The 18,367-nt window shown below is 49.0% G+C and overlaps 1 protein-coding gene across 2 annotated transcripts in view; it reads left to right on the top strand.

Annotated features, from left to right (window-relative positions):
• The window catches only part of GNL3L (G protein nucleolar 3 like), a 33,246-nt gene extending 15,245 nt beyond the window's left edge, over positions 1-18,001 (top strand). For both annotated transcript variants that reach the window (XM_030806554.1, XM_003276314.4), the window contains exons 8-16: positions 659-762; positions 4,664-4,808; positions 7,370-7,457; positions 7,974-8,148; positions 8,238-8,380; positions 8,698-8,834; positions 10,983-11,110; positions 14,865-15,084; positions 16,974-18,001. In XM_030806554.1, coding sequence (XP_030662414.1) covers positions 659-762; positions 4,664-4,808; positions 7,370-7,457; positions 7,974-8,148; positions 8,238-8,380; positions 8,698-8,834; positions 10,983-11,110; positions 14,865-15,084; positions 16,974-17,056 — 1,223 coding nt within the window. In that variant the 3' untranslated portion in view covers positions 17,057-18,001. The remainder of the gene's footprint in view (positions 1-658; positions 763-4,663; positions 4,809-7,369; positions 7,458-7,973; positions 8,149-8,237; positions 8,381-8,697; positions 8,835-10,982; positions 11,111-14,864; positions 15,085-16,973) is intronic.
• The last annotated feature ends 366 nt before the right edge of the window (positions 18,002-18,367 follow it).

Raw genomic sequence — 18,367 nt, 5'->3', positions numbered from 1 at the left:
TGAGCCTTCTCTGTTTTTGGACAACCCTGGAGAGTTCCTCCTCCCTCAACTCAAAGACTGGGGCAGAGGAGCACATGGGGTCAGGAGTCACTCAGGTCTGGGGTTCAGCCCCCCACCTGTCCTGATTCTTTTCTCTGAGACACTGGATAAGTCATGCCACCTCTAAGAGCTCCTGTTTCTCTAGCTGTAAAATGGGCCACGGGTATCCCAACCTCACAGATTTGTTGTAAGAATTAATGATAAAATGCTTGGTACATGGTGGTCAGTACTTCACACATGATAGCCATTCTTGTTAGGGTTATCTTTGACATTTGGCCCAACCTAGAATGATCCAGAGAGGGGATGGGAAACACAATATTTGGGAGGTCTCTGATGCTCCTGGCGCTGTTTTGGAAAGAGAACATTTGGGACCAGATAGCTAGTTTGTCCATTTTCCCTGAGGGAACAGAGGCCTCCTCAGGGAGGGCTAACGCATCCCATAGACCGGACTGTCCTTTCTAACTCCAGCCTGCGGACTGGATGGGAATGACAGGGCCAGTTGAGAGACCTGTTGATGGTAGGTGGGCCTAGCTTTGGGTATGGGTGGAGGTGTCTTTGGAGGGAACCATGGAAGTGTTGTTCTGCTTACCAGCCCCATCTGTTCCTATATTTACCACAGACCTGGTCCCCAAGGAGGTTGTGGAGAAATGGCTGGATTACCTTCGGAATGAGTTGCCAACCGTGGCTTTCAAGGCCAGTACCCAGCATCAGGTCAAAAACCTGGTAAGCCTGGGGCTAGGGTCATCTAGCCACTTTCAGGGTAGTTTGGGGCCAGAGCTGGGGAGGTGGTGACTTGGACTGGGACCTCCAGCCCTTTAGTAATTGATCTGAGCCTTCAACTTTGAGCTTTTTGCTCCACCGAGTGACTTTTTTTTTTGAGACGGAGTTTCACTCTTATTGCCCAGGTTGGAATGCAATGGTGCGATCTCGGCTCACTGCAACTTCCACCTCCTGGGTTCAAATGGTTCTCCTGCCTCAGCCTCCCAAGTAGCTGGGATTACAGGCACGCGTCACCATGCCCTGCTAATTTTTGTATTTTTAGTAGAGATGGGTTTCGCCATGTTGACCAGGCTGGTCTCGAACTCCTGACTTCAGGTGATCTACCCGTCTCGGCCTCCCAATGTGCTGGGATTACAGGCATAAGCCACCATGCCTGGCCAGTGACTTCTTAATATTAGTTTCACTTGATTTCTTCCTGTATTATCACTCTTCAGGAACCATTTCTTTTTTTTCAGTTGTAAGGATAAAGCATGTCTATAGGGAATTTGTAAAATACAGTTAACTACTTGTTTGTTTGTTTATTTATTTATTTATTTGAGACAGAGTCTCACTCTGTTGCCCAGGCTGGAGTGCAATGGCGTGATCTTGGCTCACCGCAACCGCTGCCCCCCAGGTTCAAGCAATTCTCCTGCCTCAGCCTCCCGAGTAGCTGGGACTACAGGCACGTGCCACCATGCCTGGCTAATTTTTGTATTTTTAGTAGAGATGGGGTTTCGTCATGTTGGCCAGGCTGGTCTCAAGCTCCTGACCTCAGGTGATCCATCCACCTTGGCCTCCCAAAGTGCTGGGATTACAGGCGTGAGCCAGCCCTCCCGGTCTAACTTTATTTTTTATTTTTTGAGACAGAGTCTCACTTTGGCACCCAGGCTAGAGTGCAGTGGCACCGTCTCGGCTCACTGCAATCCCTGCTTCCTGGGTTCAAGTGATTCTTGTGCCTCAGCCTCTAGAATAGCCAGGATTGTGGCTAAGTTTTGTATTTTTTTTTTTTTTTTTTTAAGTAGAGATGGGGTTTCACCATGTTGGCCAGGCTGGTCTCGAACTCCTGACCTCAGGTGATCTACCAGCCTTGGCTTCCCAAAATGCTAGGATTATAAGTGTGAGCCACTGTGCACAACCAACTACTTGTTAACTTTAAAAAATACGTATACCTCCAATCATTTTTCTCTTTGAAACAAATCACAGTTCTTCCTAATTATATCATTAATAGAGAAATATGTATGCTTTGTAAAATATTAATACAGAAACTGTTTCTGGGAGAGAAATTGGATACTAAGGGACATTTTTTTTTTCAATTTTGCATTGGATGTTAAACTTATTTAAAAATAAAGTAGAAAAAATAAAATTAACTACAGATAAAGCTTAAATACCCTTTCACCAGTCTCCCTAATTCTAGTCTCCTTTATTCATACCCAGAGGTAACTACCATTGACAGTTCGGTGTGTATTCTTCCAGACTTTATTTATTTTAGATGCAGGGTCTCAGTTGGTCGTCCAGGCCTCAGTGCAGTGGCGTGATGATAGCTCATTGCAGCCTCAAACTGCTGGGCTCAAGCCATCCTCCTGCCTCAGCCTCCTGAGTACCTTGGACTATAAGTGCATGCCACCATGCCAGGCTAATTTTTATCTTTTTTATTTTTGTAGAGATGGCGGGGCCGGCGGGGGTGGGCTTGCTTTGTTGCCCAGGCTGGTCTTGAACTCCTGGCCTCAACTGACTCTCCCATCTCAGCCTTCCAAAGTGCGGAGATTACAGGCGTAAGCCACTGCACTCGGCCTTCTTCCAAATATTATTCTGTGCTTTGGATATACATAGAAGTGTATATATAAAGAGGGAATACTGTTTGGAAGTATTATGGATATCATTCTGTGGCTTAGTTTTTTTTTTCTCTTGGACATCTTTCTATAGAGATGTGCCTTTTCGATGCTGAATACAATTAGTTTCCAGTTTTTTATTGTTATAACTTGGGCTTCCACAAATAACCCTTGCACATGTCTCCTTGGCACATGGGCAAGTGTGTGTTTGTAGGTGAGGTAGAGAAAGGGAGTGGCTGGGTCATAGCCTTTCTGCATTTTACCTTTACCTAGACACTGATGAATCGCCTTCCATGATGGCTGTACCAATTTATACTCCCACCAGTGGGGTAGATGAATGTGTGAGAGGGCCTCTTTTCCTACACCCTTGGCAACATTTGATAGCGTTAAACTTTTAAACCTTTCAGAAACATGATACCTTATTTACATTTTCTTGGCCTTTTTTTAATTTTAATTTTAATTTTTTTTTGAGACGGAGTTTTGCTCTTGTTGCCCAGGCCAGAGTGGGATGGCACGATCTCAGCTCACTGCAACTTCTGCCTCCCAGGTTCAAGTGATTCTCCTCCCTCAGCCTCCCGAGTAGCTGGGATGACAGGCATGCGCTACCACGCCTGGCTAATTTTGTATTTTTAGTAGAGACAGGTTTTTACCATGTTGGTCAGGCTGGTCTTGAACTCCTGACCTCAAGTGATCCACCTGCTTTAGCTTCCCAACCAAAGTACTGGGATTACAGGTGTGAGCCACTGTGCCCAGCTTCTTGGCCTTTTTGATGGCAAAAATAGAAGCCGCCTTTTCTTTTCTTTTTTTCTTTTTTTTTTTTTTTTTGAGATGACGTCTTACTCTCTCACCCAGGCTAGGGTGCACTGGTGCAATCTTGGGTCACTGCAACCTCTGCCTCCCGGGTTCAAGCAATTCTGCTGCCTCAGCCTCCCGAGTAGCTGGGATTACAGGTGCGTGCCACCACACCCAGCTAATTTTTGTATTTTTAGTAGAGACGTGGTTTTGCCGTGTTGGCCAGGCTGGTCTTAAACTTGTGACCTCAAGTGATCTGCCTGCCTTGGCCTCCCAAAGTGCTGGATTACAGGCATGAGCCACAGCACCCGGCCAGAAGCCACCTTTTCTAACAGCTGTATTTCATTTGTATTCCACTTTAAGGCTACAGCTTTTTAACCTGTTTCTTATTGATGGATATATGGGCTAATTCCAATTTTGTGATATTGGAAACAATGCTTTGGCTGGGCGTGGTGGCTCATGCCTGTAATCCCAGCCCTTTGGGAGGCCAAGGTGGGCAGATTGCTTGATGCCAGGAGTTTGAGACCAGCCTGACCAACATGGCGAAACTCTGTCTCTACTAAAAATACAAAAGTTAGCCGGGTGCGGTGGTGCATGCCTGTAGTCCCAGCTACTTGGGATGTTGAGGCATGAGAATCGTTTGTACCCAGGAGGTGGAGGTTGCAGTGAGCCAAGGTTGCGCCACCACACTCCTGCCTGGGTGACAGTAAGACTCTGTCTCAAAGAAAAAAAGTAAGGGAAGAGGAGGGAGGGAATTCTGGGCAGAGGAGGTGGCATCAGGAGTAAAGGTTGGGATGGCCTTGTCCTGTGTGAGGAATTGAGGGAGGGTAGGCTGTGGGCCAGGCTCCCTCTCATCCTTGCGCAGGCAGGGAGGGTGGGCATCCCTGTTGTGTACACAGGGCACTGAGGCCTGGAGAAGGGAAGCAGGCTTTGCTGGACATAGGCCTGTGAGAAGTAGACCTGGAGCTCAAACCTGGCCTATTTAGAGCCAGGATGCCATCCTGCCACTGCCGAGGGAGGCAAGTGACATGTGTCGAAGCAGAGGCAGGGGCAGAGAAGACTGGAGACACAAAGACAGTGGAGGGGAATGGGGAAGTGACACGTGTTCAAGATCTGTGTGAGAAGCCTTCCGTTTCAGGCTGAGGAGCTCAGTGATCATAGGGAGGCCCTGAAAGTTGGAAATCTGGGCTCAGACCTCATCTGCTACCTGACGTCTCTTCTGTAATATTCATTTTTTTTCCCAGAATCGTTGCAGCATGCCAGTAGATCAGGCCTCTGAGTCACTGCTGAAAAGCAAAGCCTGCTTTGGAGCTGAAAACCTCATGAGGGTTCTGGGGAACTATTGCCGCCTTGGTGAAGTGCGCACCCACATTCGTGTGGGTGTTGTGGGTAAGACCTGCTGGATGGTCATGGGGCTCAAGCTTCTTTCTTGGGTGGACACTTCACTGGGTGAAAGGATCCTGGGAGCTTCATTGTCTTTTGGGGGAAGAGAGGAGTGGTTCAGGAAGGGTTTCGTGATTTGTAACTTGGATGGGTGGGCATCACTGTGTATTGAGTATTAGATCCATGGAGCAAATGCAGGGTGCCAGGCTTGGAGTTGGTACCATCTCATCCTATCAGAGCTATGGGAGGGTGGGGTGACCATCTACCTTTTACAGATGAGAATTCTGAGTGAGGCCCAGAGAAGGGCAAGGGGACTTTTGGAGCCCAGCCCTGTGCAAGACAAGGCAGAGCTGAGGATCAAACCTGGGCCTTTCTGGAACACAGGTTCCTGAGGGAGGGATGATGGGAATGGAGTAGGGAAATTGAGAGAGGCAGAGATAGATTACCAGAGAGAGAATGTGAAGCCACGTGAGAAAGACATTGGAGAGAGAGCTAGACACTGAGAAGGTATAGGTACGCATACCGGGATAGATACAGAAGAAGACACAGAGAACGCACTGGGAAGCCAGATGGCAGGATTGGTGGGGAATGGAAAGAGGAGACAAATTTACATGATGGAGGCAAGTAAAGAGGGAGATACAATCAGAAACACCAAAAAGGACATAGAAACAGACATGCATACAGAGATCTGTCAAGGGAGACATAGGAAGGGTAGAGATAACCCATGTATGTAGAGAGGCAGACATGTGTTCCCAAAGAAAGAATGAGAGAGACAAACACACTGCAGGGATAGAGACAGATTCAGAGAGAGATATACATGGAAGCAGACTGGACAAGGCTGTACATACAGAGGAACACATACACATAGCTCTTAAGTACACATACAGATCCACAAACACATACGCAGACCCACACTACAGACCCAGAGATCCAGAGGAGGCACATCTAGAGAGACAGAACCAGAGTCAAAATGCATGTAGACCAAGCCCTTCCCACACACACCCACCCCAATGCTGCTCCCCCAACGCGCATAGAACCACAAGGAGGGCTGGATGTAGCAGCTCATTCATGCCTGTAGCCCCAGCACTTTGGGAGGCTGAGGCGCACAGATCATTTGAGGTCAGGAGTTTGAGACCAGCATGGCGAAACCCCATGTCTACTAAAAATACAAAAATTAGCTGTGTGTGGTGGCGGGCATCTGTAATCCCAGGTACTCGGGAGCCCGAGGCAGAAGAATCGCTTGAATCTGGGAGGTGGAGGTTACAGTGAGTTGAGATCGTGCCACCGTTGAGATCCAGCCTGGGCAACAGAGCGAGACTCTGTCTCAAAAAAAAGAAGACACGCATGTGCCCACATACAGTTTGACCCTCGAACATAATCACATGCTCACAGTCACAGAGGGACACAAATACACAGACATGTCACAATGAGGCAGGTATGTGTACCTGTGCAGAGAGAAATAGAGACATACAGAGAGGAGGTTAAGGAGGCGCAGACAGGGAGAGAGTAGAAGAGACACTGTGAGACACATACAGAGAGGCATCCACGAAGTGACCAGCCCACAGAGACGAGGAGCATGGACAGAGGCTGACAGGAGTTGGCATGGAGGGAATTACAAATAGAGGCAGGATTGGTGGGGTGGAGAGAATCAGAGAGAAAAGAACAATGGCCAGAATGAGAGACAGACAAATTGGCAGAGAAAGAGGTGCTTAGATACAGAGACACAGAGAGAAACAAAGATAAGATAGAGAAAGAGACTGAGTGGGAGAGAGACAAGAAAAGGAAAAAGTGGTGATACTGAGAATGGGAATGACCGAAAGAGAGAGAGAGAGAGAGAGAGAGAGAGAGATGTGTAGAGACTTTCATGCATGGTGATATTTAGAATGAGAATGACCTAGAGAGAGGGAGGGGGGAGAGAGGTGTGCAGAGGCTTCATGTACGAGAGGTATACTTAGACATACACTTCTTTTTTCTTTAGGCAATCAGCTTTCTCGGGTTGAAACAAGCATATGCTTGAGACAATAGTACACACATGTAAATTGAGCACATACAGAAAGAGAACGGTGAGAATGAGGCCCAGTGAGGGGAAACACAAAGACATCCACAGGCTGAGAATGGCTGACAGATGCCCAAACAGCAAAATACATACCTCAGGTAGACAGCTGCACAGAGAGACTGTCATTTGGAGATGACCTCCATCCCCATCCATGGAATGATACACCCAGACAGGTTGTTCTCTGTTTCTTAGACATTTCTCGATGTCCACCTTCTGTTGGACTGTGCCACTGAGGCCTTGCATTGAGCCTGGCTGATTGTGGGTGGGAGGTTGGTGTCAGGTCTAGAAAGAGGGACATACCTATCTAGCATGCTCACAAATGGAGGGGAGAGGTAGAAAGGCCCTGTAGGGGCTTCGTCAGGGCCTGGGGTGGGAAGGGAGGAGGCCAAGCTCCATTTTTTGGCTTCCGCATGGCCTGGTTACTGCCCCTGGCTAGGCCTCCCTCACACAGGCTGGCCTGAGTGTTCCTGAGGGCCTCTTCTGCCCTGAGACATCTGCTGCTACTTTGTAGGTCTTCCCAATGTTGGGAAGAGCAGCCTGATCAATAGCCTGAAGCGCAGCCGCGCATGCAGCGTGGGAGCTGTTCCTGGAATTACCAAGTAAGCACCTGCCTGCTCCTCCACTCCACAATTCCTTGACCCTACCATTTTCCCCCAGCTCCTGTGCCTTCAGCCCCTGTCCCTTTCCTTATCGTGGACCATCCCCTGATGCTTTCCCCAGGCATGGGAGTCTCATAGTCCTCATTTTCCTGATACACCCTAGGTGTAGGCCAGGTCCCTACATGGGTGGTTCCCATTAGCGCCTTGAAGCTTCTGAATAATGATGCAAGATTGGGCTACTAATGGGAGCTCTGTTGACTGGATGAAGCAGCTGAGGCTTGGAGAGTTAAGCTTGCCCAAGGTCCTGCAGCTCAGTCCCCAGTGGCAGAGGCTAGATTAGAATCAGCCTCAAGTCTGTAGAGCCCCAGTCACCCCTCCTCCAGCTCTACATCTCTCCACCTTCGTCTCTAATACACCCTCCCCTCACTCCTTTACACCCCCACATCCCAGGCCTCTACGATGATTGGGGCCTCTACGATGCCAGACATATCCGGGCTTTCTTCTTCCCCACCCCAGATTCATGCAGGAGGTCTACCTGGACAAGTTCATCCGGCTGTTGGATGCTCCAGGCATTGTCCCAGGGCCCAACTCAGAGGTGGGCACCATCCTGCGTAACTGCGTCCACGTGCAGAAGCTGGCAGACCCTGTGACCCCAGTGGAGACCATCCTGCAGCGCTGCAACCTGGAGGAGGTCCGCAGCAGAGCCCTGGCTGATGCCCTGCCTTACTCCAAGGGCCCTTCATTCCTCCTCCTGACTTTTCTCCTTCCTCCCTTCACCAGATTTCCAACTATTATGGCATCTCTGGGTTCCAGACCACTGAGCACTTTCTGACGGCAGTGGCCCACCGTTTGGGGAAGAAGAAGAAGGGAGGCTTATACAGTCAGGAACAGGCGGCCAAAGCTGTCCTAGCTGACTGGGTGAGGTGAGGAGGGGGTTAGGGGTAAGGGTGAGGCCCGCTGGGAGCCTGGCTCCCCAAAGGGGCTCATCTGTGCTCATTGCCACTGGGGCAGCTTGACTTCCTGGGTCTTGGGGCAGAGGATGGCCAAGGTGCCAGGTCATGTCCTGCTCGAGACTTTATGCCCGGTGATTATCCAGCAACTCAACTCCTTCTTGTTCAGAAGCCACGGTCTGGGTTTTCTTGTTCCGTTGCTGTTTCTGGCCTGCAAACTCATTGTCTCTTGGATTGTCATTGGTTCTGTCAGTGACAGCACCACTAATCCCCCCTATCTTCCAATGCAGCGGGAAGATCAGCTTCTATATACCACCACCAGCCACTCACACTCTGCCCACCCATCTCAGTGCTGAGATCGTTAAGGAAATGACCGAGGTCTTTGACATTGAGGATACTGAACAGGCCAATGAAGACACCATGGAATGTAAGTGTGGGCAGAGTGGGTGCACTTGGTCTTGCACTAGTGGGGCCACACAGACCTGACAGCAAATTCCACGTTTGACCTTCCGCTTCCTTGGCCCTATTTGGGCTTTGGGCAAGTTGCTTAAGCAGCTTGAGGCCTAATATTTCTTTTCTTGCAAGGTGGGGAATTCTAATCTGGCCCTGGCAGCGCAGGTTGGGGGAGGGTGGTTGCGAGCTTTTGGTAAATACGAAAGAAAAAGTGCCTGGTACCCATTGAGGTGCTCTGGAAATGTGAGGCTCCATTCCTGTCTCTTGGGACCTGGAATGGACTGAGACGTTCTCTCAAAAACTCTCTAATGTTGCCTTAGGCTTTTTCACAACCATTTCAGGTCCATTTCTAGATTTTCCTTCTTACCCCTATCGGTGAGTAAGGTACCCAAGTCACAGAAAGCTGATATTTGCCAAAAAGATGCCAGCAGAGGTGGCCTTTGACCCAGTTCTCCTGCCCTGTTGAAGACTCTTCCAGCTCAGAGGAGCTGGGTGTCCAAAAGTATAGACTGCCTGGATTCAAATCCGAGCTTTGTTTCCTTTTTACTGTGTGATGCTAAACAAATTACTTCACTTCTTTGTCTCAATGATGTCATCTGTAAAATTGGGGACAGTAAGTCCACCCGATAAGGTAGTTATGAGGATTTATTTAATAATGTAAAAGACATTTAGAACAACAGTGCCTGGCATATAGTAAATAGATGCTCAGTAAATGTCAGTTTTTATTAAGATGATTATTTGCTGGGGAACAGAGATGTGACTCTCAGAAACTCCTGAGAATGTTTGCTCTCCTCAGATATTACTCTCTGCAGCCCTGGCTTGTGGCTCCCTGCTTCATTCTCTACACTGCCTAAGAAAGGTATCCAGTGCCCTCTGGGCTTGTCTGTAGACATTATAGGGTAGTTGAGGAAGCCCTGGCTAGCCTGGCTTCTAGATTCTCTGTTTTTTCTCTTGAGGTCCAGTAGTTTTCCTTCTCTGGGTCTTTTAGTGTCCTTGTATTACACACGAGGTTAAGAGGACTTGTCTGCTTTCTAGTTTGTATTCCATGTGGCTTTGGGCCACAAATTCAGCCCCCTTTCTGAATTTGTTTCCTCTTTTTGTGTTTTTTTTTTTTTTGAGGCAGAATCTTGCTTTGTTGCCCAGGCTGGAGTGCAGTGGTATGATCTTGGCTTACTGCAATCTCTGCCTCCTGGGGTCAGGTGATTCTTGTGCCTCAGCCGCCTGAGTAGCTGGGACTATAGGTGTGCACCACCATGCCTGGCTAATTTTTTTTATTTTTAGTAGAGATGGGGTTTTGCCATGTTGGCCAGGCTGGTCTCGAACTCCTGGCTTCAAGCAATCTGCCTGCCTTGGCCTCCCAAAGTGCTGGGATTACAGACATGAGCCACTGTATCTGGCCTTAGTTTCCTCTTCTGTTAAGTAGGGCAGTTGAGAGGGGTTTGAGTTTATGTTCTTATGATGATGCTTGACCCTGGCTGGATGTGGGGGCAAGAGGTGCTCCATCACTGAGAATACATTTTGGCAAAAGACTGAGGTCTGAGAAATTGAGAAGACAGTGAGGAACAGGTTTAGTGGTGAGGGTTTCCTGGAGGAGTTGGCCCTAGTGCTGGATCTTGAAGGGTGAGTAGGGATTAGAAGGCCAAGGGTAGGGAATAGGGGCAAAATTATAGAAGCAGGCATGAGGGTAGTGGGGCACTGGGCAGTGGGCCCATCTAGGGCTGCAGTAGAGGCCAGCTCCAGGCAAGGGGCCAGAGAGAGGAGGAGAAAGTCTGGTCCTGGGGAAGGAATCCCAGTGCCTGCCATTTGCAGAGCAGCATCTTGGGCCAGAGCATTACAGACATCTGCCATGTCTCACAGCAGCCCAGTGTGAAGAGGGCTTGTGGAATTCCCATTTTCCAAATGAGGAAGCTGAAGCTCTGAGTCCAGCTCCCAGCAAGTGAATATCCTACTGCAAAACCCATGCTTTTAATTCTTGGTGATGTGGCCTCTCAGCAGGAGTGAAAAAGTTCCTGCACCTGACTCCCCTGGGAAGCATCCATGTATCCTTTTCACTAAGGCCTGACCAGGGGGCTGGCAACAGAGGGGAGCCAGGGCCCTGACAGTGGTGTTGGTTGTGTTAAAGGCTTGGCCACTGGAGAATCTGATGAGCTGTTGGGTGACACGGACCCACTTGAAATGGAGATCAAGTTGCTGCATTCTCCGATGACGAAAATAGCAGATGCCATTGAAAATAAAACCACCGTGTATAAGGTACCTGTCATCTTTGTTCATGGCAACCCTCTTGTCTCCCCAGGGCTCTGGGAAGTGGTCAGTCCCTTTTACCTGCCTTTCATGTGGTGAGATGTGGGTGGTTCACTCGCTCCCTGTGGGCTTCTGGATGCGTGGCCTCGTGCATCCTTTACCAAGCAATGACAGGTCCAGGAAGCAGGCATGCTCTCTAAGGCAGCTTTCCCAGCCCTGGTTCTAGCCCATAGAACAGGTATCACTGTCTAGCCACCCAGTTGTCCAACTTGCAAACGACTCTTTCTTCTCCCTAACTAGTACCAGGGTTTTATTTTATTTTATTTTTTATTTTTTTTTATTTTTTTTTGAGACAGAGTCTCACTCTGTCACCCAGGCTGCAGTGCAGTGGCGTGATCTTGGCTCACTGCAACCTCCGCCGCCCAGGTTCACGTGATTCTCCTGCCTCAGCCTCCCAATTAGCTGGGATTACAGGCATGCACCACGACACCCGGCTTAATTTTTGTATTTTTAGTAGAGACAGGGTTTTGCTATGTTGGCCAGGCTGGTCTCGAACCCCTGACCTCGGGTGATCTGCCTGCCTCGGCCTTCCAAAGTGCTAGGATTACAGGTGTGAGCCACCATGCCTGGCCTGGGATCTTATACTCTGTCAGTCAGCAAGACCTATGTCTTCTCCCTCCTAAATCTTTTGACAAGCTTTTCATCCTTTTCATCCCTACCATTCCTGTAACCCTAAACTAAGCTTCCAGCCCTCACTTGGACATATGTCCCAAAGTTTCTTTCTTTCTGTTTTTTTTTTTTTTTTTTTTTGAGACGGAAACTCGCTCTGCCACCCAGGCTGGAGTGCAGTGGCGTGGTCTCAGCTCACTGCAACCTCTGCCTCCTGGGTTCAAGCAATTCTCCTGCCTCGGCCTCTGGAGCAGCTGGGACTACAGGCACCCGCCACCATGCCTGGCTAATTTTTTTTTTTTTGTAGAGATGGGGTTTCACTATGTTGGCCAGGCTGGTCTTGAGCTCCTGACCTCAGGTGATCCACCTGCCTCGGCCTCCCAAAGTGCTGGGATTACAGGCGTGAGCCACTGCACCCGGCCGTGTCCCCTGGTTTCTAATGGCCCAGTCTGACCATGTCACCTCCCCTGCTTAAACTGATTTCATGGCTCCCCAGCACCTACACAATCAAGTCCATATGCCTGTGGCCTGCTATTGAAGATCTGCAGGGCATGATATGATGACTCCTAGAGGTTTTTTCAGCCTCTTCTTTTGCCAGTCCATCCCCTATCCCTGCCCTTGAGGAGTTCATATTTTAGTGGGTTTCAGACACAGACATCCGCACTGTGATGGGAGACTCATAGGGTGCGGATAGGGTTCGAGGTTGGCACAGCATGGATCCAAGGACCCTAACCTGTACTACCTGTGGGTCAAGGAAGTCTTGCTTGAGTCATGTATTAGTCCGTTTTCATACTGCTGTAAAGAACTGCCTGAGACTGGGTAATTTATAAAGGAAAGAGATTTAATTGACTCACAGTTCAGCATGGCTGGGGAGGGCTCAGGAAACTTACAATCATGGCAGAAGGTGAAGGGGAAGCAGGCACCTTCTTTACAAGGTGGCAGGAAGAAGAATGAACACAAGAGGAACTACCAAACACATAAAACCATCAGATCTCATGAGAACCCACTATCATGATAAGAACATGGGGGAAACCACCCCTATGATTCAATTACTTCCACTTGGTCTCTCCCTTGACATGTAGGGATTGTGGGAATTATGGGGTTTATAATTGAAGATGAGATTTTTGGGTGGGGACACAGCCAAACCCTATCAAGCCACGTCTTGAAAGCTGAGGAGTTCTCTGGGCAAGGGGGTCAGGAGCACGTGGTCCAGGACCCAGCCATGTCAGCCAGGCTGGTCTTGAACTCCTGACCCTAAGGGATCCGCCCTCCTTGGCCTCCCAAAGTGTTTGGATTACAGGTGTGACCCACTGCGCCCAGCCAGAGACAGACACTTTTTTGGTACTCGGGTGTGCTCTATGTTTTTTCAGTGTTCAGTCAGGAATGACCCCTCCCCATCAGTAGTATGTTGACCACCACTATCGTCCCTAACCTCAGTCACTCATCCTTCATGTTTCTAATGGGCAGTTACCATACTCTGATTAGTGGTATAGATCATTGTATCTTCTTTAGCCTGGTTGTTTCCTGAAGATGGAACTGAGGCCGGGCGCGGTGGCTCATGCCTGTAATCCCAGCACTTTGGGAAGCCAAGGCAGGTGGATCACCTGAGGTCAGGAGTTCGAGGCCAGCCTGGCCAACATGGTGAAACCCCATCTCTACTAAAAATAAAAAAAATTAGCCAGGTGTGGTGATGCACGCCTATAATCCCAGCTACTTGGGAGGCTGAGGCAGGAGGATTGCTTGAACCTAGGAGGCATAGGCTACAGTGAGCCAAGATCATGCCACTGCACTCCAGCCTGGGCGACAGAGCGAAACTCTGTCTAAAAAAAAAAAAAAAAAAAAAAGGTGAAATGGAGTCACTCATTTCTTTGTCCCCAGCATTGCCCCACACAGAGCTGGACACAAAGTAGATGTCAAAAAAAAAAATTTTTTTTTTAAGACAGGGTCTTGCTCTGGCACCCAGGCTGGAGTGCAGTGGTGTGATCTTGGCTCACTACAGCCTTGAACTCTGGGCTCAAGCAATCCCCCTACCTCAGCCTCCCAAGTGCCTGGGATTACAGATGCAAGCCACCATGCCCAGCTAATTTTGTTTTTATTTTTATTTTTTGAGACAGGGTCTTGCTCTGTTGCCCAGGCCGGAGTGCAGTGGTGCAGTCTTGGCTCACTGCAACCTGTACCTCCTGGGTTCAAATGATTCTCCTGCCTCAGCCTCCCAAGTAGCTGGGATTATAGGCACCGCCTACCATGCCTGGCTAATTTTTGTATTTTCAGTAGAGAAAGGGTTTCACCATGTTGGCTGGGCTGGTCTGGAACTCCTGACCTCAAGTGATCTGCCCGCCTCAGCCTCCCAAAGTGCTAGGATTACAGGAGTGAGCCACCGCGCCCAGCCTCCCAGCTAATTTTTAACAGAATTGTTTGTAGAGACGAAGGTCTCATTTTGATGCTTAGGCTGGTCTCAAACTCCTGGGCTCAAGTGATCCTCCTGCCTTGGCCTCCCAAAGTGCTAGGATTACAGACCTAATCCTAGTGAACCACTGTGCCTGCCAGAAAATTTTTTTTTTTTTTGAGACGGAGTCTCTGTTACCAGGCTGGAGTGCAGTGGTGTGATCTCGGCTCTCTGCAACCTCCGCCTCCCAGGTTCAAGCAATTCTCTTGCCTCAGCCTCCTTAGTAGCTGGGACTACAGGTGTGTGCCACCATGCCCAGCTAATTTTTGTATTTTTAGTAGAGATGGGGTTTCATCATGTTGGCCAGGATGGTCTCTATCTCTTGACTTTGTGATCCGCCTGTCTCGGCCTCCCAAAGTGCTGGGATTATAGGCATGAGCCACCGTGCCCGGCCTACTTTTTCATTTTATTCTTGTAAAAGCCATGCAAACTACCCCTTATCCACCCCCCATTTGACAGATAGGAAACTGAGGCTGAGAGTTAACTAAGCACCTGCTGGAGTGTGGTGGGGCCAGAATTGGAGCCTAGTTCCACATGGCTCCAGGCTCCTGTTCTTACCCAAGCCTGCGTCCCTACCTTTTCTGCAGAAGTCTTTGGAGGTTCTCTGGGGGTTAAGACCTCAACGTTATGTTTTCTGTCTCTCCCTAGATTGGAGATCTCACTGGGTATTGCACCAATCCGAACCGTCATCAGATGGGGTGGGCTAAACGCAATGTGGACCACCACCCTAAGAGCAACAATATGGTGGATGTCTGCTCAGTGGACCGCCGCCCAGTGCTGCAGAGGATCATGGAGACGGACCCCCTGCAACAGGGCCAGGCTCTGGCATCTGCCCTGAAAAATAAGAAGAAGATGCAGAAACGTGCAGGTGGGAGCCCCTGACCAACCCTGTGCTCTAAAAAGGGCCCACATGGGATCTTTTTTTTTTTTTTTTTTTTTTCCTGGCTCACTGCAGTCTCTGCGCCCTGGGTTCAAGCGATTCCCCTTCCTCAACTTCATGAGTAGCTGGGATTACAGGCACCTGCCACCATGTCCGGCTCATTTTTGTATTTTTAGTAGAGACGATGTTTCGCCATGTTGGCCAGGCTGGTCTCGAACTCCTGACCTCAGTTGATCCACTTGCCTCGGCCTTCCAAAGTGCTAGGGTTACAGACGTGAGCCACCGCACGTGGCCCCACCTGGGATCTTGATTGGGGCTCCTGAATGAGTATCTCTCTGTGTCCCGCTCCAGTCTAGAGTTGGGGGCAGGGATGAGCTAGGAGGCTCAACTACTAGCACAGTGGTTCTCAAACTTCAGCTCACATCAGGATTCCCTGGAGGGTTTGTTAAAAACACAGCTTTCTGGGCCCCTCCCTCATAGTTTCTAATTGAGTAGGTCTTCTGCGGGGCCTGTTAGAATTTGTATTTCTAACAGGTTCCCAGCTGATGCTATTTCTCTGGGGATCACACTGGGCGAACCACTGGCCTGCCTAGTCTATGTATCAAATAATGACCATTTATTTATCAGGTACTCTCTATGTGTTAGGTAGCTTGCAGGCTATATATAATTTTTACTTTATCAATAGGCAATATACTCAAAATCCTACAGGTACAAGAGGATATGCAGTAAAATCTCTCCCACCCGCTAGTCATCCAGACAGCCCCCTCGTCAGCCAGTTAGTTTATTGTGTCTTTCCTGAGACACACAAGCAAATATCTATATATTCTTTGTTCTCTTTTTCCACACAAATGCCAATCTACTGGACACATGGTTTTGCCCTATCATTTTTCCACTCAGTATATCTTAGGGATATGTCTATGTTAATACACAAAAGAACTTCTTCCCCTTGTTTTAATGGTGGTACATTGTGTAGCTGGCCCATTTGGGTTTCCATGCTGTACTTATTTTCACTAACTCATTGCAAAAGTCTTACCCTTATTTGATAAGTGAGAAAACTGAGGTCCAGAGACATTAAGTGATGCACTGAAGGTAAGACAACTTGTAGTTGATGGAGCCAAAATACAGACTTTGGGTTGATTGACCCCATCAGCCCTATTCTTTGAACTAGATTGTGTTCTGTAACCAAACATACACAATCAGACATTCACTCTTGGCCTGGCTCCACACTGAGTCCTGGGAATTCAGATGAATTGCCTTTGAACTCCTAGTCTTATTAGGGAGTGAGGAGGAGACAAGAAAACAGGCCTTGGCAGCACGAGCACATAGTAATCACGTTGAAGATCCAGCAAGCACAGTGAGGGAACCTAACCCGGCCTGGGGATGGTGGTCGGATAGGGGTGATCAGAGAAGGCCTCTTGGAGGAGGTGAAGTCTGGGGGCCATCCTGAGGAACAACAGGGTGTGTCTGGGGGATGGGAGGTGTGCGTGGTAAACGTTCAGGCTTATGGTGAACATACGGCCATGTTGCCCTTTGCTGTGAGAGCTTTGTTTTGAGGGTAATGGTAGAGCGCTAAGTTTGACACAGTAAAAGAAAATTATCGCTTTGGTATTTGGACAAAAATACTTGGAGCCCAGTGAGTCTGAAACCCTGAGATAGAAGCTGTGTTGGGATGATCATTTCACAGATAGAAAAATGGATTGCCTACCTGTGAAGCTGAGCAGTGGCTTCCAGCACTCACCAGTTTTGTGGTAGTGTTTGGGGGTAAGTGAGCCAGTTCAGGAGCTTGATGTAGACCAAGGTAGATGTAGGCCAGCGTCAGCAGGCCTCCTGGTGGCAAGCCAGCCACAAAAAGATTGCCTGTATTTCTCCATTTGCAGATAAAATTGCCAGCAAGCTGTCTGATTCCATGATGTCTGCTCTCAACCTCTCTGGCAATGCTGATGATGGTGTTGGTGACTAATCGACTGATCTCACTTCCCTTCCACTCCAAGCACCAGTTCCGGTGGTACGGGGGAATACCAGTGAAATAGTTTGGTTCTCCCTGAAGCATCTGCATATTGAAAGAACGCTTTCCCCACTATGTGTCTTCTCCCCCTCCTCCAGTAAAAACAGTCCCGGCTGGGTGCTGTGGCTCACACCTGTAATCCTAGCACTTTGGGAGGCCGAGGTGGGCAGATCACCTGAGGTCAGGAGTTCGAGACCAGCCTGGCCAACATGGTGAAACCCCGTCTCTACTAAAAATACAAAAAAAATTAGCCGGGCTTAGTGGCAGGTGCCTGTAATCCCAGCTACTTGGGAGGCTGAGGCAGGAGAATCGCCTGAACCTGGGAGACTGAGGCAGGAGAATCGCCTGAACCGGGGAGGCAGAGGTTGCAGTGAGCCCAGACGGCACTATTGCACTCTCGCCTGGGTAACAACATGAAACTCCGTCTCAAAAAAAAAAAAAAAAAAGTCCCAAGGGGCTGTAGCTGCCAAATCCAATACCCTCTATTTAACCCCTACTCTGTTTTACAAGAGAAGTAAAAGAAGTATCAGCAGAGCTCAGGTGCTAACACCTGTTGAGGGCTGACCTACAAAACTCTGCCTACAAAACTCTCTTAGACAGGTGAATATGCTACTAGAAGTTAGGTTGCTGGTAGACCTGGGGGTCCCTGTGGGAGGGTGATGGTTTCTTTACCACCCCACAGGAGATTTCAGTGGCAAGGCATGCCTGCAGTGGGCTTTGGGCCATGCATCTTCCAAGTCCATAGGTCTTCACCTGGGTGGCAGTGAGAGAAATCAGAAAGTAATGAGCCTCCTGTGTCTCTGGAAGGTTCTAGGAATAGGGTAGAGGGAAGAAGAGAACAAACAAGCCTGGCTTGTGCTGAATTATGGTAGGCACTACCCTGTTTGCGTGAAGAGAAAACAAAGCATCTGTTAGTAGGGAGGCTTTAGGGGGAAGCCCCGTCTTGGGGGCATTTCTGGGCAGATTGTGAATTGGAGGAATCTCTTTAACTGAAGTACTCTGGCTGGACCCTGCCCTTGTGTGACCATGTCTCCTATTGCACCAGCATTTGAATTCCATGGCTCAAGAGGGTTCTGGTACCATTTATTCACAGACTGTATCCTCGAGAGAGCTGCTATATATGGGAGTGTACCAGCCAACTCCTTTTCCAGTGTCTGTAAGTCACCTCATTAAAGTATAATTAGCTGTCTCCTCTGGGAGATCCTACCCCATCAGACAAGGGCAGTGAGCCCGAGCAGTGCCAGAGGCCCTCAGAAAGGGACTAGG

Source organism: Nomascus leucogenys, chromosome X (genome assembly GCF_006542625.1).
Source record: "Nomascus leucogenys isolate Asia chromosome X, Asia_NLE_v1, whole genome shotgun sequence".
NCBI classification, from domain to species: domain Eukaryota; kingdom Metazoa; phylum Chordata; class Mammalia; order Primates; family Hylobatidae; genus Nomascus; species Nomascus leucogenys.
This window is presented reverse-complemented; position numbering and strand designations above follow the sequence as displayed.